We start from the raw sequence: 27,759 nt of genomic DNA, 5'->3' as shown, positions 1-27,759 counted from the left end.
GGGGCTGGCGGCGGGCCGGGCGGGGCGCCCCCGGGCCCTACCGGCGGCGCATGCGCGGCGGTGCCCCGGAAGGAGGCGGCGGGCCGGGTTGGTTGCCGGGGCCGAGCGCCGCGCTGGGGCTGCGGGTACCGCCAGCGCGGAGCGGCACGGCGCGGTGTGGCGGGATGAGCTTTGCAGAGTGAGGGGAGCCCCCGCCCGCCCTCCTGCCCGCTCCTCTCTTCTCCTCTCTCTGCCCCTCTGCTCCTCCCGGCTCCGCTCTGGCTTCAGGCCCCTTCTCTCTGCGCTGCGGCGGGCGGAGGCGGCGGAAGGAGAAGCCCATGGAGGGGAACCGGGACGAGGCCGAGAAGTGCATCGGCATCGCGCGGGAGGCGCTGGAGGCCGGCAACCGCGACCGCGCCCTCCGCTTCCTCGGCAAGGCCCAGAAGCTCTACCCGACCGAGACGGCCCGAGGTGAAGCCCGGCCCCCTCCCCACGCCCGGCGCCCCGTCGGCCCTGCTGCCGCGACCGCCACTCCCCCCTCTCCCGCTCGCCCGCTGCCCTGCTCCGTCGGGACGAGGGGGGACCGCGGGGCCTGCGGGAGGGCGGGCGGGGGAGGAGGGGGGTCGCCGCACTCCGAGGGGGCCGTTAGCCCGCGCGGCGGGCCCGCGCAGGCTGAGGCGCTGAGGCGAGGGCGACCCAGTGATGCGTTCTCCGCGCCGTGCGGGGACGGCGCTGCCCCTAAGCCAGCCCGGGCTGGGGTCTCTGGCGGTGTGCGGGACTGGGCTGGGAAAAAAGGCCGAAACGATGATTAAAGTGCCCAGGAGGAGCGCTTAGGGCAGGTGGATTTCCACCGTCAATGCATGCCTCTGGTGTCAGGCGGTGGGGAGGAGTGGGGTTATCTCCCCGCTCGCCAAAGGGGTTCGCTCTGGGCCGGCCCAACTCCTCGCCTGCATTTCCCCCCTCCCTTGAGCCATCAATAGAAGCGTAGCCATACAGACTAGGCTTAGACCCGATTACCAGCAGGACATCTCAGGCCCCAGGCCGAGACAGGCAGGGTTGGCTTCTCTTCTGTCACTGTGAATTACCCCTCGCTAACAGTGTGCTGCTCCAGACTGGGCAGTGTCTTCATGCTCTAATTTACATGTGCTTTGGGTTTTCTCAGTTTCGTTTCTTTTGGTTGTACAGTAGCTACATAGGAATTGCACGTGGGTTTAACTTTCCTAGAGAAAACAGGATAGGTGGCTCCCCCTATGAATTAATTGGCTCTTCAGATGCTTCTATGCTAAAACTTGAAAAATAATTAGCATCTTTCTAGCAAAAGGTGTTTAGAAATTATTTTTTAAAAGGAACAATAGTCAGGTTTCCGTGTATGCAGAGCTGTTATCTATCTTGGAGTCTTTCTGTCACACAGTGTCAGAAGTCGGCTCGAAATACCTTTGAACACAGCAGTGACTTGTTGCCTTCCTCTGGTTCTTGCTTACATTGTTCCATGGAAGAAATAGGAAAGGCTTCAGAGCTCTGTACTGACTTAAAGGCCTCAACATTTGGCATTTTTGGAACATGACTTTGGGGTGAAATCCTGAGTGGAAGTGTTCTGTGCTGTATTTTGTTCTGTAGTGAAGCCTTTAAGTCAGGTGAGCAGATTCAGTGAATGTTTTCTGGCCTCTCTTATCTCCTGACTACTTTTTATATGCAAACAATAAGCGAAGGTCTCATTAGTGCTTTTCTTTTTTGTAGTATATAGATTGTTGGGTTGTGGTTTTTTTTTTTCTCCTGCAAGACAGGATGGATGTTGCTGGTAAATCACCTGGAAAAGGGTAGACATTGTGTAGGATCAAGAACATGGCACTTTATATTCTTGCCACGTTACATACCTCTCTGAAATAAAAACAAGCAGAAGTTTGCCATATTCCCTTAAATTTCTGTTAGGGGAGGTAGATAGATAACATGCATGAAAATACTTTCAGCTTTTTGCAAGCTGTGTTGGTCAGGAGGCAGGAAGACTGAGGGTTTCAATTCAGGTTCTTCCACCAAAGAAAGTGAATAGCTTTGCTTCACATAGCTTATTACTGTCTTATATCTCCAAGAGTTACAGTAGCTTTCAGAAAAAAAAAGATATCTCCATCTGATTTATGTATTGAGTGTTTGGGGTTTTTTTTCTTTTAAGTAGGACTGCTACTACAAAACCACCATTGTAAAGTATTCAGTGCAAGAAATAGATGGCTAATTAGGCTATTGTCTGTAGGACACTTGTTTTATTCACTGTGGAAATTAGTAAAGTGTGTCACAAATGAGGTACAGATCTGGTGAAAAGAAGATGGTCTTGTGGTTACGGTAGTGGACTGTAATCTGGGGAATTGTGTACTGAAACTAAATGCTTCCCAGAATTTCTCTGTGATGTTAAGTAAGTCACTTCACTGTTTCCGTTAGTGACGGCTAATTGTTTGTGCTTCATTTTTCAGGTATTCAGCTTGAAACAAGGGCCTGATTTGTGGAACTGGTGGGCAGTTAAAGCTCCATCTGAAGCTAATGAGAATTGCAGATGCCCTAATACCACTGAAAAAATCAGGCCCTAGGCCTGATTTGAACTAGGTACTTAGAAATTAGGGGACTCTGTAAACTTGTAATATCTCTGTGCTTCAGTTTTCTAGCTGTGGAGGTTGGTAATTCTTTTCAACTCATCCCATTTCCTCCCAAAACAACACCAACTCATTGAATTTTTTTTTTTTAAGTTTTTGAGGCACTTACATAGCCCTGTTAAAAGTGCAGTAAGCTGCAAGGACACAGAATGTCCTTTTTTCAGGACAGGAACTGGAAGGTGTGCAATAAATTAGAACTGGCATTTTACACTGACCAAGAACAAATGAAATGACTGCTTTGTTATCTCATTGTCATCTTTTAGATAAATTAAGCGGGGGGTCCACTTGGAAAAAAAACCCCTAGTAATTAATTAGATAATTAAAAATGTGTCATAGCACATACTGAAAAGAAGGAAACAGTTAAGGTTTTGTGAGCTCTCAGTTCTAACACAAATTCTTATTTTACAGTCATAATGTGTTGGGTTTATATGGTGATCGGACAATATGGTGCAGCCCCAATTGTCACTGTGCTCACTTATTTTCTCTTCGGGGTATGTATTAGAAGGTAGTTCATACCAGTTTCTCACTGAAGTCACGGATTCTTCATAGGTTGTATCTTTAGTATCATTTTGAGAACAATTGCCCACCATTTCACAAATGATGTTCCATCAGTGATAAAAGCAATGAGAACGGTAGTGCTGAATCTTTTACTGATGGGAGCTTCCTCCTCCTGATGTTCTAGCAGATTATAAAAGGACAGAGAGCAGGTTTTAACTATTGTTTCTAAAACAATACTGTGTGTGGTTTGTTTTTGGCGACATTTGCATTTAAAGTGCATTCAGCAGTAGTTCAGTCATCAGTGAAGTTTAGTTTTGCTAAACAAAGCTTCTGCCTGAAATACGCTGACTGCAGCGGTGCTATTTTAAGGCTCTACTAGTGTGAAATGTAAGGTCAGTGCTTATTTAATGATACTTAGCTAATGACTTCATAGTAGCAGTGCTCATGTTGACGTCACTCTTGCTAGAAAATTGTTTTACAATTCAGCCGTTCAAAATATTGTCTGATTATGATTTTTGCTAATGATTCATCTTGCAACTGAATGGAAACTAATTGCTTGTCTGGAAACGATTTGTAAGAGTTTATTTGAAGATAACAAAGGACCAGATCTCCTTTTCAAACTTAGATGCTATTCTGTTTGGAGTTGAAGGCAGAAAAAGATGTTAAGGACAACTTTATTTTTCAGTGCTTAAGATTTTCTTGCACTATTTCTGATGCTGCCTTTAAAAACTAACTTTTCAGGAGTATGGGAGCTTAGTTTTTTACGCTGTTGCATTAGTACGAATTCTGAGTTACACAGTTCTTCCATTAGTGACAGTGGGGGTCATGTTCAATGCATAATGGAATCAAATGCAGTGCAAGGATTTTTCATTCAGCAGCAGGTAACAGTACACACAAGAGAGCCTTCAGACACATTTGGAGATAAGGTTTGTTGTCTTACCTGCTAAGAAAATAAGTCTTTGGTTCCTTATGTCCTATTTTAAAATACCTAGATGCACAGTGAAAGTTTTCTTTAATACACTGTTAGTACTACAGTTCTAACAGCCTGTTTTACCACCAGCAGTTCATGGAAGAGTCAAAGTTGTTTCTGAATATCTGAACTGTATCTTTTATTTGAAGAAAGCAATGACCCCAGACCCTTTGTACGGTTTTTTTTTTCAACGTAGAACAGTAGCATGTTTGTATATGCTGTGTCCTGCTATTTTAAGAAGTTAACACGTACAGATTTGAATTTTTTTTTTAAGCGTCCTGCATTGTCTTCTCAGCAATGCAGCTCCATTATGGGATGGGATGTCTGAGAAGGTGATTAGGAAGTAGTAATGTTGAAAGCATAGCGCAGCCAAACCAATTCATGAAAAGACTTACCAGCTAAACTTGCTGTGAAGAGACACTGGGCGTTAAAAATGCAAACCGTCATCCATACCTGTGTTTCTACCATTATTGCTGCTACTGATTTTGCACAAGCGTTAGTGCAGGGATGGGGAATTTCTAGAGCAATACCAATATAAAGGCAGGATTTGCAGAACTGTCGAGTAAGCATTATTTCTAGAGGGTAAGTCAGGGTCACATGTTCGGTAGGATCCCACATGATACTGCCATTAAATATCAAATGTCACAGGATAGAAAAAGAATAATTTTGTTTTCTGTTATCACTTGTCTGGAGCACGTTTGGACTGAATGAATGCTTCATTCTGAGGGCACTGTCTGTTCAAATCTCTGTTCTTGATTAGTTCTTAGCCTCCAGACACAGTCACCTCATTGGAGTTGTTATTACTTCATTTACCTCAGAACTTTAAATGCTATAATGGATGATACTAGGATAAACTATTGCAAATATTTGGATATGTGCTTCAGTTATAATCCATAATGCAACTATAGCTCTCCTGTTTTCAAGAACCTCATTTCATTCATAGTGAAAACATCCCCTCGGTATACAACTCAGCATCTAAATGTTAGTCGTTTCTTTATTTCCGCAGTAAAAAGCCTGATCTGATCAATTGATGAGTCTTGCTGAGGCAGGCACGAGCACAGTACCGGCAGAGGAGTCAGCTGACTTTCTTATTCAGGCCAAGTATAGCTATTCATCTGCAGTACTTCAGACTACTGTGGCCAGTGGGTAATAAGTGAATTAGTAAGTAAAAGCAAAGACTGGAGAGTTTTAAGAAGCACATCTTAGGGAAGTGGTTCTTCTCCTTTTAAACAAAGCTCTGCTTTCTTTTCTTATGCTTCTGTGAGATACAAGCTATGATGTGTAGGATCCCAGTTTTCTGCTGTTCTAAGAGAGACCATGCTAGTCAGAGGAGAAATTTCTTAATTAGATTTAGGAGAAAATCCTTCAGGATTCTTCTCATTAGCTTCTAGAAGAAAATGGTTTTTAACAGTAAAGCTATAACATGCTTTCACAGTGAGTGGGACATTTTTCTTTGGGAATTTTTATTAGGGCATTTTTTACGCAGATAGTAATCCTCAGTTGTTTATGAAACAAATTTGGCCTATGTAGTTTGTCTTCTTGCTCTGAAGGGATCTATTTTCAGGAAAGATAGACTATTTAATAATCTTTGATCTACATTATGCTTTGTGTGCAGTCCCTTAAGTTAGAATGGTACTGTTTGTGATTTATTGGTAAGACACATACCCCCAAAATATAGGCTTATATCCAGAAAGAAAAAGAAGACTTAGTGTCTGATAATTTATTAAAACTGCTAAATTTGAGACCTATTGGAACATGGAAGGAAAGAGGATTTCAAGATCTAGCGAAAGCGTGCTGGTTTTCAAGATTCAGGTCTCAAGAGCTGGGTGTAGTTGGCTGGTCCTGACTTATTTGTGGTATTTTAACAGTAGTTTGAATTTCAGCTGGTATTGCCTGGAAGGAGTATAGAGCATCAGTTTGTGGCCACTAGTGGCTCAGGTTACAAATTGGTATGTACTGTAGCAACTGAAATGTGCTGGAGATGGGCATGCTCTCTGTATGGAATAATTCGCAGGTTCTTTGGAGTGTTAAGTTAGTTCCTCTTTTGGATTTACAGTTGCTTCTTCAGGTATTCTGATATTTTTACCCCAAAGCACGGGTTCAGTGCCTCTAAAAACCATCTAGAAATGAAGGACCTGGACAGGTTCTCTCCAGTATTAAAATACCTTGGCAGAGGTGGAGGGGAGTCCAGTCACTAATTTTGAAACACTTTTCCATAGTTTTGCCATGAAAAGGAGTTGCTAGACTGGCTTCAGAAACGTTTGTGGTACAAACTGATGATCAATAAGGAAGGAGAATGTAGCAGCTAGTCTTTTATAATGTGGTGGCTCCCACTTAAGATACTTGAGAGCCCCGACTTAATCGCTAATGCCTGTAATGATACTATGATATACTGTTGTTTTATAGTTTTGTTGGAAGCTGTTATGAAGAATGGAAGTACTGCTGGGGGAGGCGCTTACTGCCGAAAACCAGCCAGTAGCAATGATCAAAGTAAGCCCAATGGCACGAAGGAGAGCAATGCATCTGCTACAGGTGAAAGTGGAAAAGGCTACACCAAAGACCAAATGGAAGGAGTATTCAGGTATGGCCTTGCTTAAATACATCACTGCTTTTCATTCTGTGTATTACATACTTATGCTTTCAGCTCCAGCATCTAAAGAAGCAACAGAAAATTCAAGGTTAGCTGAGAGGGGTTGCTTGTACTGAACTGTGACTAAAAGGAAGAGGAGAGTTTTGCTGTGTTTAAACACAGTATGAGACGCTGTCACTTTCTGCAAGAAAGATGATACTCTTCTTTTTAAATCATCAAGGTTACTTTATATACAGATAATACTCAAAATAGTTATTAAGTAGGTCCCATGGTAAATGGAAGAAGTGATGAAAATTCTATAGTACAACTTGCAGGACAGTGTTTCTGTTCTTAAATATTTTTATACTCAAGATACATACTCACTCCTAAAGTTTATTTTCAAGCTAATCTTGCTGTACAGGCTGGTCTTAGACCAGTGTTAAAACTTTCATTCTGGAAGTACAGGTATCTGAGAAGCACTGAAGCACATAGTCTGAGTTGCATTATAAACTCTGTCTGGACTTCGTGCAGCATGATAGTATTAAGATGGGGTGACATCAGGAAAGGAGGATGTGTGAAAAGAAACAAAGATCAATAAAAATGTCCTTTTGAGGTGAGTAACTCTTAAGTCATGTTATCATTACACACTTGCTGGCTGTAGGAGTGAGAAAAATATTGTTTGATATGTGCCCTGATTTCTGCTAAAGAAATATGGACACAGCCACTCTAAAATTGCACACCTCAAATCCCACTTGTGTTTTCAGATAAGTCTAGCCAAAATATTTTCAAGGGAGCTCAAAGAAGGGAAATCAAGAGGTCCTTGTCTCCTAGTTTGTGTAGATTGGATGAACTGTTGTGCAAAACCGAAATTTGTCTGTGATATTTTTTGTGTGTGTGAAAAGTACATTGCTGTTGATATTATCTTGGGATCTTTCCTGAAGTTCAATAATCTGTTCAGCTGTGCTAACAGTGAGGAAAGAGTAGCTTTTCTTTGTTGACACAGCAGCTCTGCATTCAGGCAGGTAGACAGCAGCATCTCTAGCATGGTGTCGTGGTTTAACCCCAGCCAGCAACTAAGCACCACACAGCTGCTCGCTCACTCCCCTCCGGTGGGATGGGGGAGAGAATCAGAAGGGTAAAAGTGAGAAAACTCATGGGTTGAGATAAAGACAGTTTAATAGGTAAAGCAAAAGCCGCACACGCAAGCAAAGCGAAACAAGGAATTCATTCACCACTTCCCATCGGCAGGCAGGTGTTCATCCATCTCCAGAAAAGCAGGGCTCCATCGTGCATAACCGTTACTTGGGAAGACAAACGCCATCACTCCAAGTGTCCTCCCCTTCCTTCTTCTTTCCCTAGCTTTATACGCTGAGCGTGATGTCATATGGTATGGAATATCCCTTTGGTCAGTTGGGGTCAGCTGTCCCAGCTGTATCTCCTCCCAACTTCTTGTGCACCCCAGCCTACTCGCTGGTGGGGTGGGGTGAGGAGCAGGAAAGGCCTTGACTCTGTGTAAGCACTGCTCAGCAATAGTGAAAACATCCTTGTGTTATCAACACTGTTGCCAGCACAAATCCAAAACATAGCCACATACTAGCTACTGTAACTCTGTCCCAGCCAAAAGCAGCACATGTGGTTATCCTCTTGGTGTTGCTATGTAGTAGAGCTTTTCATTTACCATCATCTCTGCTTATTTAATGTTATTGCCCTTCATGAGACATTTAAAGTAAAACCTGAATAAGTGTGTACATTTTTGGCTACCTTGAAATATTAGCTGTTAAAATGAACACAGAATGTGTGTGTGTGTGTGTGTGTGCGCGCGCATGTGTGTGAGACAAAATAGCCAGAAAGAAGTCCTCTGTAAAATGAGGCTTAGATCAAATTAAGACATGTAACACATTCTCAGAAAACTGCTACAAGGAAGGCTGTATTACTGCCGGTAACAGATATAATCTGTTTTGTGAATATTAAATTGGGGTTTTTAAAACCTATCTAGATCTTTGCAAATAAGCGATTGTAATAGCTTGCAGAACTACCCATGTTTGTTTGTATTTTACATACCACTTAAAAAATCAGCTGTTAAAACAATATCTTGACCTTGGCTTGAATGATGCTACCATCCTTTAGTATAGCAGTTTATAAACCTTTGGAGAGAGACTGAATTTTGGTTTAGATGTGTAATGATCAACAGAGCAAGTCTCCAGTTCTCTGGAAGTTTTGAAAAGTTTGTCATGTTGTCAGTTAGTGACATCAACGCACCACTTAGAAAATTTGTGGTTAAGAATTAAAAAACGTGTGCGTCTTGCCAAGGAGAACAGGATTAAATACAAACAGTGGGCTAAAACTTAATGGAAAAATATAACACATTCAGTGATGATAGCTGAGGAAAGTTCATGTTTAAACCACAGTGAGAATGAGTTTCTAGTTGGAAACATGACAGGCTGCATATGTTATTGCTTCAGTCAGGCCCCAGACTTTTCCAATTAAATGAAACGCACCCCTCTGGGGAGGGTATTCTTCAGAGAGTAGAGCTTGTCACCACCATATGCTTCTGCCATACCACAGTGGAATGGTTTTCAGACCTTTGAATTGGTTAAAGAAATGCTGTGTGAAAAGAGGTGGTTTTAAGCAGTGTTTCATGCTGGATTTTTAATTTTTTTTCCTCTAAGGAAAGAAATTTCTAGATAGCAAGGCAGTAAAATCTTCAATTTTTAATAAATTCTGAATCTTACCATGAATTTGACTCTGTCAAACTTAAGTTGTTTTGTATGCTTATGACTTGAAAAGTTGTCATTATCGTTGAGTATTCTTCCCTCTAGGAGTTTTTGGTTCTGTATTAGTAATTGAATGTAGACTGAGAGAAAGCATTCCTGATTTAACTATGTATGCCGTTTCCAATGCTTTTTTATAAGCTCTAGTGAGCAGTCGGGCAGGGGGACTGACTCTGAGCTCTCTGACTTGGATCACTGATTAGTGTTCCTGGATTTGTCCAGCTGTCTTGAATTTGCTTGTGACAGTAGATTTAAGAAGCATAGTGAAGACATGCTCGGAGCAGTATAACTGATTTAACTGCCTTAATTTTCATCAGGGTTACTCTAGTAATGTGAGTAGGTATGAGTACAAACAAGCACCTCTGTGCTGTTTTTATTTTTTCCATGTACACAGGGGACACTGATCACTAGCAAGCTACCATAACACTTCTGTAGAGCATTACATGAGCTTGCAAACAAGTTGCTCGACAGGGAGAAGCATAAGATGCAATATCTTTCCACTGATTGCATAAGAGCTGGGTGATGCTCTGTTGTTTGTGGAAATAGTGCTCACTATTTCAGTGTGACAGTTTGAAGCTTCAGATATCCAAAAGCACTTTGTTACTTTTGAATTGAAATGCTTTGAAAATACCATCTGTAGTACATGCATCTTTTTCTTAATGATGCTTATCTTGTCACTGAGGGCTGGATCAAGTTGTCTTAACACTTTAGGTGACCTGTATATCAGAGGTATTGACAGGAGACTAGCAGAAATATGTTAGGACCCACAGTAGACTATGTCTTTTTAGAGCAAGTGCCCTAGAAGTCTCTAGGCAATTGAAAACTGTCTGAGCAATGTCAACTTAAGATAAATGCATGAGAATCGTGTGCACGACAAAAAAGGGAGAATTTGCTTTTGGATTCTGTGATCTTTGCTTTAAAGCAATTCCTTTACTGTTTGATGTAGGTTATTGGCATTTTTTGCTGAGATAAAGAAAGGAAACATTTGTGTAAGAAAGAAAATTTAAACTTTTTTTCTTCTAGTTCACTTAAAACAACTGAAGAAGTGCTGATCAGGATTACAGTTATCAAAGAGTTCTTAATTACTTTCAAACATATTCTGTTCATCATATCTGCCTACTCATACCAAGTGTGCAGACCCTTTGGAAAGGTTTTGTGGACTAGCGTGAAATTAGGAAAAAAAAAAAGTATTATTTGCCTGATGTGTATTAATCTCTCCAGTTTCTTTTTATACTGTGAAGTGTGTATTATCTGTTGTCTACTACATGATTTTAAAGAAATAGTTTCAGAGATATAGATAGGTTGTACACTTTATACAGAATCCCTTTAAATGATCTTAAAATTCATATGGTGTCTGATGTCTCTTTTTTTAGTAAATAAGCCATAGCATATATTCCATATTACCTTTTTGACATCTGAAAGATAATTGCCACAATTAGTAGTATGCTAAAGTTGGATTGCTGTCTTGTGAAAACTGTGGTGGAATAGTGCTTTTCCTGCCCTGCCAGTGCCTGCCCCTTGGAAGAGAGCACAAGAATGAAATTTTGTATTTGGGATCTTTGATCTAGAACCAAAACAAACCACTAGAGGTATGAGTTCTGTAGGAACCTTGCAAGGCAGAATTAAATGTCATCCAGTAGTGGTCGAGAATAATCAGCAACTTGATTTGAATTCACAGAGTAAACCAAAAAATTGCCTCTACACTTTCCATGGATCAAACTAGAAGGAACGTAAGTTGTGTGACTGACTTTTTCCAGGCCTTCTGCTGGGACTTTGCTAATTCAGCAAAAAGAGATATATCATTAGTTTTTTAACATGGGGTCAAGAAGATAATTAACTGAAAGTGGAATAATAAGAGCAATCAACATGTGCTAAAATGGAAAAAAAAAAAAAGCAAAGAAAACAGGGCATGCCTTTAATTAGGCTGCTAGAACTACTGTGAATTGTTGAAATAACCAGTTGAATGGTTGAGAAAGTCAAGGTGGTAATCACAGTCATAGAGCCTGTCATGGAAAAGTGGCACAGAAGATATGGTGGACTTTGTCAGAAAGCTCCTGCCTTTAATCTACACTTCTTATAGCTAAAATAAAAGCTTAAACAAAATCTGGAGAAAAGTATGCTGATGTAAACACACTATTGAATATTTCATGTAATACAGGAGAAACAAACTGACCAGGTACATCCAAGAGCAAGGTACTAAGACAAGCACCCTAATGTGTTGTTGAATCTATCAGTAAAACAGAGATCTGAAACTTCTGGTGCGATCATTTCAGAAACTAGAGGTATACTGGTACCAGCTTGATTTCCTTGACAACGCCGTGACCGTCTCTTCCCAATCTAGAGCACTTTTTGCAGACCACACTTATGTCATCCAAACTGTGACTGGCACATTCCCAATTCAGCTGCAAGATGCCATTTGCATCAGGCCCTCTGGCATCATTGGAGACTTGACCTATGTAGAAATTGGTCTGCATTTTACTCTGTTTTTCTGCTCAACTCTGGGATCAGAAGTCAGTGTAGCTTCCTCTTGCTCAGTTCTTTGTCACTAACATTCACATTGCTGCTCACTGTGCTGCTCAGTTCAGATTACCATTGGGAGAAAGAATTGTGGCTCCCATCACAAGCTTTTGGAGATTGCAGTCAAAGTATTTGTCTTTTGGGCCGTCCCTGTGCATATAGACAGAGGCGTTGGAAGGCCCTTTGAAATACCTATTCGTACTCATAACTTCATGATTATGGATCACTGCAGGTATTTGATACAGAAATGCCAGCATCTCTGATAGGTTTTGTTAACCTGATAAAAGCCGTTGATGCTGACCTAATCTGAATTGTAGATTTGAGAAGTGAAACAAGAAGCACAGCAGTAGGATCACATAATTTTGTAGTCACAGGAGAACCAGTGGTGGTAGTCCCAGAATTTCTGCAGGTGAGAGCACACATTTCAGGACCTGAAGGGCTTCCTCTGCCTTCAGCCGTCAGACCATGGGGAGGAGCCCAGCGTCAGGCAGAATTGGCTGTTGCTGCAGTTTGAAGGTGGCTGACCAGTTCTTCTGCAGGTGGCTTGTCAGCTGCAAGCTGGGATAGTGGAGCTTTGCAAGTCATGACGAGATACCTCTGTCAACAGATTGTGGATGAATGTAGGCCATCACTTGCTGTCATGCTGTTTGAGAAGTCTATTCTCTAAAAGTCAGCTGTTATTTCAGGAACATCCAGCAATGTGCCCTCCTAAAACAGCCAGCAAATCTGTTAACCAGAAGGACAGTGCCAAGGTGCTGGCAGGGAACTAACAATTCAGCAAGGACAGAAATTAGCTAAACAACAGAAATAATTTGATAGTAATTCAGATACAGAAGTGATCCAGCCAGGAATGAAAAACACAAGAAAAGCAATTCACAAAAAACAAAACCCCAAACAAAGTAACAGTGAAAGCACCAAACTTCAAATAAGCCAGAAATAAACAACAAAAAAACCAATTCAATACAAAAGGGGCAGTCCATAAGCAAGTGATATGTAAATTGTGATTTTAAAAAGAAACATCTGTGTGGAGTTTACATATGCAAGAAAATTAGCACTAGGGACTACAGTGCCTTAAGTGCAGCAAAACCAACCAAACAACAATTTGAAATGCAGCTTTCATAAAGTTGGTTGTTCATGCTGAGAGTGCTGCAGGACAGGGGTTTCAGATGCAGTTAAAAGCCATAAGTAACATCAGTGATCAGTCTTTTCCAAAACCTCCACTGGTTTTACTCTTAATTTTTCCCAGCCTCTGCTGGCCAATGTTGTGTGGCCTGCAATAGGAGACAAGTGGCAAGGGGATGGTTCCTTCCATCCATCTGCCCTCCTGTGACAAATCACAGGACAGTTCAACTCTCCAGGTGTGGAATTCTGGCAGAGTGAGGATTGTCAGACGTCAGTCTACTAGAGACAAGGAGTGAGGAATATGTCCAAAAAGGCCTGCTTCTGCTGAGGAACAAGGATCAGGTTGGCCATGGCTTCCAACAGCTCCCAGCAGCTGGAGAGAAATTTCTCATCAGGACAGTGGCAGTTTGGGGGAAGAGGACTTAAGTCTTGGAGAGTCTCTTTGCAAAGCCCATGATCCCCACCTCTTTAAGGTGGAGGAGCAATGTGACATGTCAGGCCCTGGTGGGTGGGCTGTGTGCTCCAACAGTGATTGAGAAGCCTGGTGACTGCACAGCACATGTATGACTAACCTGAGGATCTGGTGGGTTGTCCTGGTGATCCCGTACAGTTTGTCCTGCTATAAACTGACTTAGCAGGTTGAGTTTGTGATGCATTAAAGTTTTGCCTCTCAGGAGTGCACCCCAAATGCTGATAATTTTGTTTAATTGGGAAGCACCTTCTAATCATCTTCGCTTGTCCTATAATCCCCAGTGCAAAGCTGCAGCGGTACAAGTTTTTGTGCAAAAATCACATGGACTTTGGTGAGGGGGGGGGAAACCAAGCCGTTACCCTGTAACGATTGCCCTGAATTGTGCTCAGTAAGGGACCTCCTGGCAGAAGTCACTAACTCTCTCCCTGTAGGAAACTTTGCATTAACTAGATACTAGCTACTTAGAGACCAGGTGCTTTTTGCCTTGAAGTGGCAAAGCAATGATATAAAACTGTTGTCTAATGGCAGGGTGTAGCAAGGGCTTCAAAGCACAAGGTCATTGCTGAGAATTCCAGGCTTAGGTATGGTTTTTGGCCCCTGTGCATTTGTACAATCATTTAATGTATTTTAGCTTCAAAGTTTGATCTGCCTAATCCAAAGTCCTGCTAAACTCTGCAAAATTGCCATATGTATATGTGTATTCCACATGATTCACCATGAAGTCACATGCAGCAGTGGTCCTCAGGCTATCCGGCAGAGTACTTGCAGCTTATGTTTACTGCTGAGGTTTGTAAGAGCCAGCACTGATTTGGTTGAGATCTGAAGATGACAACGGGCTGAACAGTGAAGAGGAGTTATGTATCTCAGTGTTGATCCTGTGCAGTAGAAAGGAGGGCAGTGTAAATGATCTGGAGGATCGGTTACAGGTCTGTTGCAGGCAGTGTTGCTGTGAGCGTGCCCATCCTGACAAGAACACGCAAGGGAGAAGAAAAGTCAGGGGTGGCTGTCACAAATTCACAAAGGCTTCTTTGTTTGAGACTGGCCGTTTAGCCTAGGGTAGCAGGTCAGGGTATGAGGGTGATTTGATATCAGATGTGCTTGAAATATTAAATCATAGCTTCATACAAAATCAGGAATGTTGGAATAGAGATGCTTGTGTATTTGTAGAATTTTTTGTTTAACAAAGCAATCACTAGCAAAGACTTGCTAAGAGAAAATAGAAATGTGTTATACCTTGGCTGAACACTTGTTTCTTGATAAATAACAATAGCTCATTTGTGGACCAGGTTCAGGATAGCTGTTGCATGGAGGGTGATTGCATTCATCGCTTTGGAGGACAAGTGCTATATGACCCACAAGGCAGGTTTCTCCCTGCACTTTCTCATCAGCAAGTAGCTCAGGTTTGATGCTCTGGCTCTAAGCAGATCATGGTGTCAGAAGCTGGTGGGTCACATGCTGATACCCACCATTCCTGCCTTTCCCGTGAGGGTTGCCCACGGTGGGACTTTCACTGGTTGTGAATGGGAGGAAACTCTGCAGCGAGTTTTTGGGGGTTAGAAGAACAGGTTGGCATTTCTTGGGTTGTTCTTCTTTTTCCATTTTTCTCCTCTCTGCATCCTAGAGTTGTGAAATAAATGCCTATGAGGTCTGCAAAGAAGTAAACTTTCATGGGGTTTTTTTTCATGTTTGTTACTTCCATGAGAAATGACCATATGCTGTTGGGGGAAAAAGTTGTTGAGGATGCACGGTGCTTAAAAACACTTGAACAAATGTTTAATACTACAGTTTTAATGCTAAGAAAATAACAACTTTGCTAAACATAGATGACTCACTACCTAATTTTATATCGACCAAAGTTCTGAAGAGTCTGGTCCACAAACAGATAATTCAGATACTGAATTATTGAAAAGAAGAACTTAGATTGGGTGCTGAGATAGCAATTTCTTTAAATAAAAGCTTAATTTGATACTGTTACACTTTTAAATAAAGCTATCTGTTCTTGATACAGTTCATAAGTAATCCAGGTCTTGAGGCTAAGAATGAAGGGATAAGTACACTACCAAAATTTTTTCTTGATGTACAAATTAACAAACAAAAGTTTTCAGTACTCGGAGTATAATTTAATGTATTTTCTTTCCATTCTTTCTTGATGCTGGATTCACTGTGTTCTTTTTAGTTAGCTTTATCAGCTTCCTAACTGGAGCTTATTAAATGTTACTTCAATATAATGAGCTATATTTATTTCACAGGATGTTTGTGTTGGCAGCTGCCTGCATACATTCAATTCAGTGCCTTTGTGAGCATTACTCCAAGACTTCCATAAAAGCTCGTGTTATTTGAATACAGGAAAAGGGATCCCTCAAATGAAACTTGATTTGATCAATCTGTGAACTATGAAGGACCACACACGACGGTGTGGTTGTACTTCTGATGCTAGTATGCCCTTAATTACAGGGTACCCATTCTTCTTTCACGAAAATGCCAAAGGCTTGCTTATCCCCTTTTTTTCCACTTGGCTGCCCTGTGTGTAGCCTTTGCAACACTAAACCCATATTTACGTAGAAATCTGTGCATTTAAGAGAATGTGGACACAGTTACAGCCATGTGAAGAGACTCACATGAAGCTTTTAAAATATTTATGGATATAATTTCTATTTCTTGCTCAGACCAGCCCTTTTATTTTGGTATGCAGCAAATGTCAGTGTGCCTCATTTCTGCAATGCAAGTTTGTGATTTGGCCTTATTTTTCTAAGTTTCTGAATTCTTACCTAAATAACTTGGTTTGATTTTAAGGTGTATTTATTGATTTGGTCAGTTCTTTCTGCCCACATAGAACTAATGTTCTCTCTGTCCCCTGTAACTGCTTTTTCTCTTTTCTGGGTATTGTAAAGCATACCAAGTCATTACATCATTTCCAGATTTTGCTTTTTCTGGCTGGGTGAGACAGCCTACAGGAAGAATATTTCTGAGTTTTTAGAGTTTTCAAAAATGCTACATTGAACATATGAGATGAGCTGAATCTGTAATTGCTGGAGCTGTTATTGTTGCTTTGAATTTATATAAACACTTACAGAAAGTTTGTTAAGATCCAGGTGCATTCCCAGCAGCAGAGGTATTCTCACATGCCTGATTTCCCTGAGAAGTGAATGCTTGAATGGTGTTATGACTTGGCTTTTGTTTGGAGAAAGGGAGGTATTGTTTGTTTTGTTTTATATCATGCATACCAAAGTGCATTTGCTGTTGACAGTCAAAACAGGCCTTCCTACCTGCTGGCTCTGTGAAGTAAATTTGGAATCTTCATTTTATGCATTATTAACAGCAATATTCATATAATTGGGGATGAGGAAATGCTACAGTAATTGCAAACTGAAACGTTTTCTTACAACGGTAGTAGTTCTACAGTAGAAGTAAAATAAATGTATGTACTAAGTAATTTTGAGTACAATAGTTTATTGTGCTCAATAGTGAGTTTATTATGAAAAATGGCATTCTTTGTTTCTAGAGTGGATTTTTTTATATATTTTATATTGAAAACGAGAGATGTAATGTATTGCATCAGTGCAATGTATTACCTCATTTGCAGCTGTGTTCTAACATACTACTTTTACATCTTTTTGTTTACAACATTTTACTTCATTTTCTTTTGCAGTATAAAGAAATGTAAAAATTATTATGAAATCCTTGGGGTGTCAAAGGATGCAGGTGAAGAAGACCTAAAGAAGGCATATAGAAAACTTGCTCTGAAATTCCACCCAGACAAAAACCATGCACCTGGAGCAACAGAGGCTTTTAAAAGTAAAATACCATTTTTACTTAAAATTTCTTTTATGATTAAACTTTGTCAGATTAAAAGAAATTAATCTGCATTGGTCACTTGTCTTTTTACAAAATTATCAATGTGGTGTTTTGTAGCTAATATTAAACTGACATTTTTATCCAACAAAATATTTGAACTTTATTTTCTTAACATATACCTAGAAGTATAGATAAATAATGTGGACTTTTGCAGTAGGGTTCAGTTTCAGAGGATTGACTGTAATTTTCAGGTACAGGGAGCGAATACTTGATCTGTGAAACCCAATTGCACTTTTTTACTGTTGTTGACTTAATGTAGTCAATTGAATCTTACTATCTTGAATCTGTACTATACTTGAGCTTGAAAAAAACAAAGTAATACTTGATAGGAAATGCAGTTTTTACTGAATCACGTGCCACACTAAGTTACCTTTTCCTTAGAATTCCTTGTATGTGTGTAGTTTTACTACTTTTTCCACACAAAAACACTTGGGTTCAAACATGGCCTTATTAATAGTTGCCTTTGGCCATTTCTTAGGTAAAATTTACAGTCTGACTTGACCTGATCTAAGGCTGCCAAGCTTAGCCCTGCACAAGGGAAATTGTTGAGGAAAAGCTTTTTAAAGAAAACTATGTCTTCATCTCAGACACAGATGAAGAATAATGTGAATCTGTAAGAAATGATCATGTATAAATAATCTGATTGTGGTACATCTTTTTTATTTTTTTACTGTGTGAGGTTTACATGCAGACATTTGAAAAAATCAATCAGATAAAACTCTTAAATCGGGGGAGCGAAAAAAAGAAAAAAAACAAAAGTCCTGAGCAAGAATTCTGATACAGGCTTTAAGGGGTAATTGTAATAATATGTTAACAATTCCAGATGAAAAGTAGATAGAACATAGCAGGAAAGTTGATTGGTAATGATTATTTTAATACAGCTATGTGATGGCTTTATCTAAAAAAGATACTCTTATAAAATTGTCTCCAGCCCTATGAATAAAATAATTCTTCCTTGGTAATAGCATTTTAAATAATCTTTAAAATGTTAGAAATCAGTTTCTTATTATTTAATCTTTTATTTAACATTAGCACTTTGTACAAGTTTGATTCCTTCAGCTTAATTTCACTTTCTGGTTCTTAACTAGACGAGTAAATGAACAGAAAATTTTGTAGGGGAATCTTGTTGACAAAAAATTATTTAATGAAATCTAGCATTTTTCTTGCATTGAAATTATTGTAATCTTTTTGTATGGCTGAGTAAATTTATTATTTAGTTTGCCTTTAAAGGTGTCGAATGAGTTTCTAACATCCAGCTGAGAAAAGGAGTTTCATAATAATAGCTATTATTTCATAATAATGCTTTATTTTAAGGAAAGGTCACATTAGAAAACAGAGTTGAGTTTGATGTTAGGCAAGGTACTTACTTAGATCTTGAGCTTCCTAGTACTACTATTCTGTTGTATTGAGCAGTGTCCCTGAGGTTATATTTTAGATTAAAAAGTTTGTGCAAATATAATCACTATTAATCTCTTGGAATCTCTTTTACCAACTTCATCAAAAATCTTTCCTTTGAAACTTTTGAGCTTTTTTTTTTCATTTTTTATGTCCTTCATTTAAATAAAATTAAATTTGAATCATATCTGTTGTGAATTAGCATCAAATAATCAAAAGCAAATAACAAATAGTCAAAAAAGATTGCTGACCGTACCGTGACAGTATGGTGTCTTCACTTTATGTGCAGTCACCTGGTTTATGTCTCCCTAAATTCTTAATTGTTGGGAAAATCTAAATTTTTACTACCAATTTTATCCTCATGCTGAGTAACAGAGGAACCTTGTAGCAATATTTGGCGTCAGTAGTATATATCATGCTCTCAGTGCAAATTACCAGGCTTCATTTCTTTGGGTTTTCTCCTCCACTAAAAGGAATTACTAATGGTTATTTCTAATGGCATCTTAAAAGGCCCATAGCTAAGACTCATTAACTTTTTTTTAGATTGGATAATGTTGAAGACATTAATTATGCAAAGCCATAGTCTTATTTGCCTGTGTTGAGATTATAGTGTTGCACCTTTCACGAACTTTTGATGACTGGTGGCTTTTCGACACTGAAAAACATAATCCCCGTGCCTTGTGTTGGTTGGCTGCAAAAGAAGCCTTTTGTTGGAGAGGCCTGGAGGAAAGAGAAGAAAGGAAAGCAGAAAGGGTTTAATGAAGATATGACTGAGTGAAGATTGTTCATCGAGTGCCAACAGAAATTTTCCTTCAGTCTGCAAGAGCTGTATGTCTGTGCACAGCAACTAGGGTTAAAGCTTGTAAAATCAGCAGAGCTTGTGGTTTTTCACACTGATTCTTTCCATGCTCACCTAACTCAGTTTTTCCTTTCTGCTGTCAAAATTGAAGTTGTTCATTTGTGATAATGTAGGGTGAATGGGGACAAGCATCCAGGCCAAGCACTCCAAACATTGAGGTCATATTGACACCTTAGGAACACAGTGTTCCTCTCATGCACGCATGTTGTACTCTTCATGTTATGTCATGCAAAACTTTGTGTCATTAATGTAATCCATAAAATATCTTAAGAAGCATATAGAAAAATACATTCACACTCTTGTAGACAATAAAGTTGATGTATTTGAAGAAGTCACCACTTATCAAATGAAACCAAAGAAAACCTACTGAGTCTATGATGTTTTTAAGCTAGGCTGCTAGAGCAAACTGAACTTTGCAATTACCCAGCTTCAAAGCTTTCATTGCAGTGCTTGATGCTTTTTTTGTAATTGCAGTGAGAGAGAACATTTCCACAGGTGTAGATGTTCCCCTAGAAAAAGAAACAAAGCTCTTCTGCCTAGTTCAACAGGATAAAAGGCCTTTGAATAGTGTTGGTGGGAAACTTTGTGGAAGCTATGCTAAGAAAAGTAGAGGTGTTTCTGGGCCTTGTTCTACTATAGTTGATTTGTAACATACAGTAAAGGACATAATTCGCTGCCTATTCTTGACTTTGAAATTGCAGTTTTCATGCTGGAATAGCTCTTATCTTTCATTTATGGGAGTTGTCTTTTATTCCTTGCTTCAGAAATCGGAAATGCGTATGCTGTGCTGAGTAATCCAGAAAAACGAAAGCAGTATGACCTTACAGGCAGTGAAGAGCAAACATGCAATCACCCTAGCAATGGTAGATTCAACTTCCATAGAGGTTGTGAGGCAGACATTACTCCAGAGGATCTATTCAACATGTTTTTTGGAGGGGCCTTTCCAACAGGTATTTGTATACATCGGTATAATCATTGGGATACAGTGGTACTGCCCAGAGTGGCATTAGAGCTTGTGACGTTATAAAACAGTAAAATTACTCCAGCCTGCCTCTGACCCCAACTCTTTAATCTGCATCACAGTTTATTTTTCCCCTAAGTGTTGCTAAATCCCAAAAACGTGAGTTCAATTCTTTGGGGTTACTATGATGATTCTGCGGTACATGAAATAGCAAATCAGTTGTCGTAGAGTTTAAAATATTTATTTTTAAAAACTTTGACATTGTAAGATATCTTAAAGTTGAGTTATGTGTCATTGTGCAGTAATGTTAAATGCTTTATGTTGTTGCTTCTGTATTGACCTCTAAATAGGTTTTTTTTTTTTACATGATTTAAATGTGGATATTTCTTTCCTTAGGTAGTGTACATTCATTTTCTAATGGTCGTGCTGGCTACAGTCATCCTAATGAGCACCGTCAGAGTGGACATGAGAGGGAGGAAGAGAGGGGTGATGTATGTTTAAGCACCATTGACTTTAAACTATGGATTGTGAAATTTGCTGGTAGTCACTTTCAGTGATGTGATTGTACAGGAGCTCTGTACTGTAGAGGAGGATTTGTACTTGCCAGTTACGTATTTTAAAACTTCGGCAGTGCTAGTCTTACTGATTGGTAAATAGACATGCAAATTTGAAAAGATAACAGCCTGATTTTGTAAATCTGTTGTTGTATGTCACTATCTTCCTAGTGACTGGTAGTATTAGCCTAAATATGCCACTAATTCTGGTCACTAATCCTTGTCTACATTTAAAAATTTATTTGGGCTGAGGTAAGAATTGAACTTAAGGCTCAATATTAATCTGTATGAATTACATATAGTCCTGTATAATTACATGTCACTGTATAGATGAGACCAAATCGTGGCATACAATGTAACTGAATCCAGCTATTCATTTGGTAGTTGCTTGTGGCTACATGCTAACCCATGAACTCTTGCAGCTTGAGCACTCTATGAATATTGTGTATGCACTGGAAAGTTAAGATAACACCACAGCGTTTGCAGGTTTGTGGTTATAGTTTTCCTAGCAGCTTTTGATGCTTAAAGCAGAAAGTCACGCTTAGCATTAAATCTTGTCAGATTTACCTGTTTATTTGATGCCGTGTTATGAAATACCTGCATCTGTTTTGTTCCTTAGGGAGGTTTCTCTATGTTCATTCAGCTGATGCCTATTATTGTGTTGATCCTTGTCTCCTTGTTGAGCCAGTTGATGGTATCTAACCCTCCTTACGCCTTATACCCAAGATCGTAAGTAATACTCAATTACATTAGTTTAAAACAGAGGAGAGGATATTGTAATCCCCCTCTCCCACTTAGAAGCATTTTAGAGAGCCTTCCATTAGTTGATCCTTGATTTCCCACAGTGAGGAAAGGGAGGGAAGGTATAGACGAAGCAGAACAAAACTTGAACGTTAGGTACTCAGAACATGCTGTGAGAATGTAATGGAGAAAAGAGGTCAGCAATACCTGGAGTTTAGGAGGTCTTCTAATACAAGGCAGTGGGTCCATGCAACGTAGCGTGTTGCAAAGGTGTTTGCATCTCCAACATATTTAATCAAATCCGGAAATCTGCTAAGGCTCATTATTCTTTTAGGGGTCATCTGTGCTTGTAGCAAGTGAAGTACTTGAAAGCAACTTTCTCATCCTTATTTAAGTTTTGAACTAGATGAGGGCTGGGGAAATTGTCTATTCTTTGCTTCATTCTAGGTGATAGTAAAATAGTTTATCTTCGTTTTCTTGCAAGGAATTCTACTAGTGAAACTTAGCTGTTTTGTACAGTAAGATATATAAACCTTTTTTCCTTGAGAGAAATAAATAACTTTAATCAAGCATGCAACTAGCTAGTAGACTTAGCCCACTCACCACAACTGTTTTAAAAGTCCTTAATTCCTTGCAGAGTTCTCAGCCCCACAACAGAGTGGGGCTCTGTTTCTCCTATTTTTCAGAGTTCTTTATTTCTGGAGTGTGATGTTTCTGCAGCTAAGCTGTTGTGAGGCTTAAACACTTCTCTGCCAAAATGTTTGTGCACAAGCTTTGATTTTTAATCTGCAGAATGCCAGCAGGAAAATGGGTTTGTCAGGGCTGGCAGAAAACACTTTAGAATGGAGATACCTGTACTGGGTTGCTACAGAATAGTGACCTGTTTTTCTTTCTGTTGAGTTTGAATGTAATTTTCTATTACCAAAGCTTATATTTGCCTAAAGAGGTATGAAACAAGTGTCTTACTAAAGTGGTTTTTTTTCAAGATCAAGGGTTTAAGCAGCAGAAGTTTAATGTTCAGGTAAATGTAGTAATTTTATTCTCTGGCAGATTATACAGCCATTCATTTCATTACTTGTCTTGAATGGCAAATTCAGTAATGTGCTGTTCTTCTGTAATAGCAATATTTTTAAAAGTGTATTTGTGGTGTAAAAAAATCAAATAAGTGTCTAGTCTCTCTCTCCCCCCTCCCTCATTTTTTGCAGAAGTACAGGGCAAACCATAAAAATGCAGACAGAAAACTTGCGTGTCGTTTATTATGTCAACAAGGACTTTAGAAACGAATACAAAGGAGTGTCATTACAGAAAGTGGAAAAGAGTGTGGAAGAGGATTATGTGTCCAACATTCGTAATAACTGTTGGAAGGAGAGGCAACAAAGTAAGTTTGGTATATGTGTAATTTCATGAAAGCATGCATTACTATAAAAAAAGATTGCCTCAGGCAAGAATGAAGTGCTTATATTATTAAAATATCTGAATGAGAAAGCAAGTGTAAGGTTCCCTACTGTTTCTCACTTCTAAAAGTGTCCCCAGTGTCACTTAATTTCTGTGTTTTACTCAGTGACCTAACAACCATCTGCAAATCATCAGCAATTTTAACCTGCTACTCTATTATCTGTGACCATTTATCAGAAAATGAAAGACTACAGGGAATTGATAATGCGAAAGAAATTGCTCTATGTTAAGGACAAAAGCTAAGAATTCTAATCTCTTCCACATTATTTTATCATGGCAATATCTCATTTCCCAGGGTGCTTTTATATGAACAAATAAAACAAAAATTTACATAGGTGTTTCTGGAGAAGGAAAAAAATAATCTGCCTTGGACCACAGTACATACAAACACTGCTTTTCCAGGTGACCAAGGACACGCAGCATGTCGTGTAAAACATCAAAAGCTGTAAATCAGTGCTTAATCTCTTGCCAATGCTGAATAATTTTTCTCCCTGGACTTGGTACCCTGGCTATATCAGACCTTAAAAACAGGGGTTTTTTTAGTTTACCATCTATTTTTCCAATCTAATTTAATATTATACAAGGAGCTATTTTCTTTCAGAAGCCTAGAATTCAGTGTTAAAGCGTAAGAATACTGAATAGCATCGGCCATCTCCAAATCATCAGCAATTTTAACCTGTTATTCTATTATCTGTGAGCATTTTGTGTGCCTTTCATGCTCTGTGAGAACAGTGCTGCTAAAATGACATTAGTGTTCAAACCAGATGGTTTCAACTTTTCAGCTGGTAAACTTCAGTATTAGCTTACTGGATAAATAATTCGTTCATGAACTGTCAGTAAACTGACCAGAAGCAAACAGAATGCTCTTCTCTGAGTGAAATCGTGTGTTCCTGCACAACTTTACTCTCGGCAGTCCAATGATGCCAAGCCTTTCAGCTGAGATGGCTACTTAGTTTCTCCCAGTTGTAAAAGACAGCCCAGCATCACAGCTAGTCAAATGCCTGAACGGGACTGCACACATTCATTACAGTTGGCCTGTACATATACAAATACAAACTGCATTGCCCATGCATAGCAGGCCCAATGCTTCCTGGAGGCTTTATGCTCCTTACTTGTGAGTACACATTGCTTATGCACAAGTAAATCTCTACAGTTTTACAAATGGCCAACAGGAAAGACCTGTGGGCAGAAAACTGTGCTGATGGGTCACATGTATGCAAGAGAAACACCAGTGCTTTGGGGGAAGACTCTCAGATTATTGCCCAGACTACTAGATTTGATCAGAATAATTTTTTCCAGGTTTTTCAAACACAGGAAATTATCAGAGAACTTTTGGGTATAATTCATAAGCAAATATCAAAAACTCTTGTATTTGTCCAACTAGACTGTCCTTTAATCATCTTGAAATGTTTGAATATGTTCACTCTTCACGAAATGAATACCTAATTTTTCATCCACAAGTGGTTGCTAGATGAATGATTGGTAATCTTATAATAAAATAGTTTACAAAAATGAGAGGTGGCTGTTAACAAAAAATTAAAGACAAGATATAATCCAGCACAATAAAAAGAGAACGTATTATTTGTACATTTTTTCAGCGGAGTGTAGGTCTGGAAGGATTGCTTTTATTGACCTAGTCATTACACTTAGATTTACTGGCATGTTGTATTTGTGTCTCCTGTAATATATTTACTGTCCAAATGTCTTTGAAAAGGTTTAGTTGATATGCAGTTTCCACCTGGAGAGGGAAAGAGGAGAATTAATATCTTTCCCATTTTTCAGTATTTATTCTTGACATGCTTACTTTTTTAAGCATGAACAGAGTCCTGGACAATGCAAAGAGGCCCACGCTTCTGTATGTACATATTTACTGGGAAAAATGTGATGACTACAGAAATATCTGACCCTAGTATAAAGAAGAAAAATAACCTGAAGGTGGTGACTGTCATGTTGTTTGCTATTTGCAATTTATCAGGTTGTGAAAACTACTCAAATTGATTTTGAGTAAGCCGCCCCTGATAGATTTTCTCTATTTACAGAAACAGCTGATTTTGTGGTTTTACGGATTTAAAATACCTGTTGTGTGTTGGATCTCCTTGACAGTTAAAATCTTTCCAGCGTTGATTGACATTTAAGAATGCCTTGCTAATCCATTTTGAGTTGAAGGGATGAAAAAGATTTTATAGCATTAAAATGCTCAGCAATGTCAAGCTATTGAACACCAGTATAATACAGAGAGCTCTTGTATTAATACCTCTGAACACTGGCAGTCTGAAACAGCATCAGTTGAAGTAACGGGCTTAACATTCAGAATGGATTTTTGGGCACAGACAAGACACTAGAGCTGTCAGTAATATGCAAGATCACTGTGTATGGCCTATATTTGTATTGTTTAATGAGGTCTGACAGAAGTAGTGGGGGATTGTTTGTTTGTTTGATCAGGTACTGCTTATGAGTACCTGAAATACCTGAATGAGTACCTTATGAAATATGAGGGTGCTGGAAGGCTGTTACCATTTTCCCTGCTCAAAAAGATGAAATGCTTGTGAAGATCCAGCAAAGGGAAGCTGTAGCAGTGCTGTGCAGGTGGTGTCTGTGGGTAGTTAGAATAAACAGGAGGAAAAAAGGGCGAGGATTAAACCTGAGGTGTTTTGTACAGCTCTGAGAAGGAATGTATCATGTGCAAAGTATTCAGTTTTTAACCTGAAAAATCTTTCTCTTTTTTCCTTAAAGAAACAGACTTACTTTATGCAGCAAAAGTATACAGAGATGACCGTCTCCGAAAGAAAGCAGACTCCATGTCCATGGACAACTGCAAAGAACTAGAACGGCTGACCAGCCTCTATCGAGGAGGATGAACTACAATTATACACGTACATCTTTACGTATGCCGTTATCTCTCTTGTAAATTAAGAAGAGATTTAGTTTCACCATGAATGCTGGAAAAGAGGGGTGGATGTAAAACTCTACTGTGTAGCTGTTTCCAGAAACCTTACGCTGAAATATCATTTAGTGGCTTCTTTACCTACTGTGAAATATAGGTAACTTTAATTGTCTAGATTTTACTTCAAAGCTTCTGTGAATTCTTTCAGCAGAGAGAATAGCTCAGAAAGGATGCTATACTTGTAGAGACTTAGTCATAGTGGTTCTCCTCTAACATATTTGCCATGTAAATATCTGTGGAAAGAATACTTTGTGTATATATGAGTTAAATGACTTTCTATTTAAAATCTCAGAAATTTAGTTCCATACAACATTTTGTCTCACTGATGGAATAAATAGTATGATTACATCACTCCTATTCAGATGTCAAGTGTGTGGAGTTGAAACAAGAATTTTTAATATTTTATCTCTATGTAAAATCTTCTAGGTTTACCAGCTTAGAGGAACTTGGTATTTTTAAATATAATGGCATATATTCCTAAATATCTGTTGGGGTATATTGATCTGGTGTACAGTAGCAGTTAGCTGTTGTAGTTTTTTAGCGTTTCTAAGCAATGCTGAGAAAACTAAGAACTACACTAATCTCTTTTCAAAGTAAATATTTGCAAATGCTGTACAGACCATTATAAGCATTGCTTTTAGTACTTGCAACAGTTTACAGCAGCTCTACCGTTTGGTATTCCAGTAGTAGTAAGTCCATACATATGGTTAACATGCATCCATAGCTTCCTTAATTTTCACTGGAAAGGTAGAGGAAAACATGCAATAGTAAAATCTTAAAGCTAAAAAAAAAAAGGCAACCTCATTTTTTTTCCTGGCAGGCTTCCATTTTCTTACTATTTTTTTACTTCAAGGTTGGTCCCAACACTGATTCCTCAATGGGCACCACAAGTGGAACAGGGAAATATTGCTAAGGTCAAGCTATGTGCCTTTCAACACTTTTGCCAACTATTTAAATGCTTTGCTAGTTTGCAGAATGCTTCTATGGTCAGAGCCATATCACTTGTCCCAGGGCGGAAGAGGTAGGGTATGCATTTTTCTGAACCAGAATGTTGCTGGACTGACTTCCTAGAAATAAGCAAACATACCGTTCGGCTCCTACATACAAGATCATGTAACTCAGTGGCCTGTACATGGAAACTGTTTGTAGCCACACCTGCTGATACAAAGAGGTGTTTTGAAGCAGCTAAGTACAATGTACTTAAAGTTTATTGAAAGTGGGTTGAAAATGTTTTTAGCTTCAGTAGCTGATGTTTTTACCTTTTAACAGTGCTATGCAGGAGAATGTTTCTTATATTTGAGAATGCCAGGTGGCTCGTAATAAAGGCAGTATTTTTTGTTTGAGAAAACTGGTATCTTTGAACAATGCTATCAGTTTACGTGGAGCCAAATTCTCCTAAATTGAAAGTTTAAATACTTGACTGATTTCATTGGAATTCCTTCTGATCTAGAGCAGGAT

At 39.3% G+C, this 27,759-nt stretch overlaps 1 protein-coding gene across 4 annotated transcripts; it reads left to right on the top strand.

Annotated features, from left to right (window-relative positions):
- The first annotated feature begins 164 nt into the window (after nt 1-164).
- Nucleotides 165-26,809, top strand: DNAJB14 (DnaJ heat shock protein family (Hsp40) member B14). Of its 4 annotated transcripts, none has more exons than XM_050895791.1 (8): nt 165-450; nt 6,493-6,667; nt 17,187-17,332; nt 20,411-20,596; nt 21,004-21,098; nt 21,781-21,890; nt 23,111-23,280; nt 26,091-26,809. In XM_050895791.1, the coding sequence occupies exons 1-8, from the start codon at nt 318-320 to the stop codon at nt 26,213-26,215; spliced, it is 1,140 nt and encodes a 379-aa protein (XP_050751748.1). In that variant the 5' UTR covers nt 165-317; the 3' UTR covers nt 26,216-26,809. The 4 variants fall into 4 exon arrangements, with proteins under 4 accessions (XP_050751748.1, XP_050751747.1, XP_050751749.1 ...); XM_050895790.1 differs by having other exon boundaries at nt 23,108-23,280; XM_050895792.1 differs by lacking the exon at nt 165-450 and adding an exon at nt 2,509-2,571 and having other exon boundaries at nt 23,108-23,280.
- Nucleotides 26,810-27,759: the final 950 nt, after the last annotated feature.

The sequence above is a fragment of the Gymnogyps californianus genome, chromosome 4 (assembly GCF_018139145.2).
Source record: "Gymnogyps californianus isolate 813 chromosome 4, ASM1813914v2, whole genome shotgun sequence".
Taxonomy (NCBI): domain Eukaryota; kingdom Metazoa; phylum Chordata; class Aves; order Accipitriformes; family Cathartidae; genus Gymnogyps; species Gymnogyps californianus.
The sequence above is the reverse complement of the archived record's forward strand: the minus strand, read 5'-3'. Positions and strand labels throughout refer to the sequence as shown.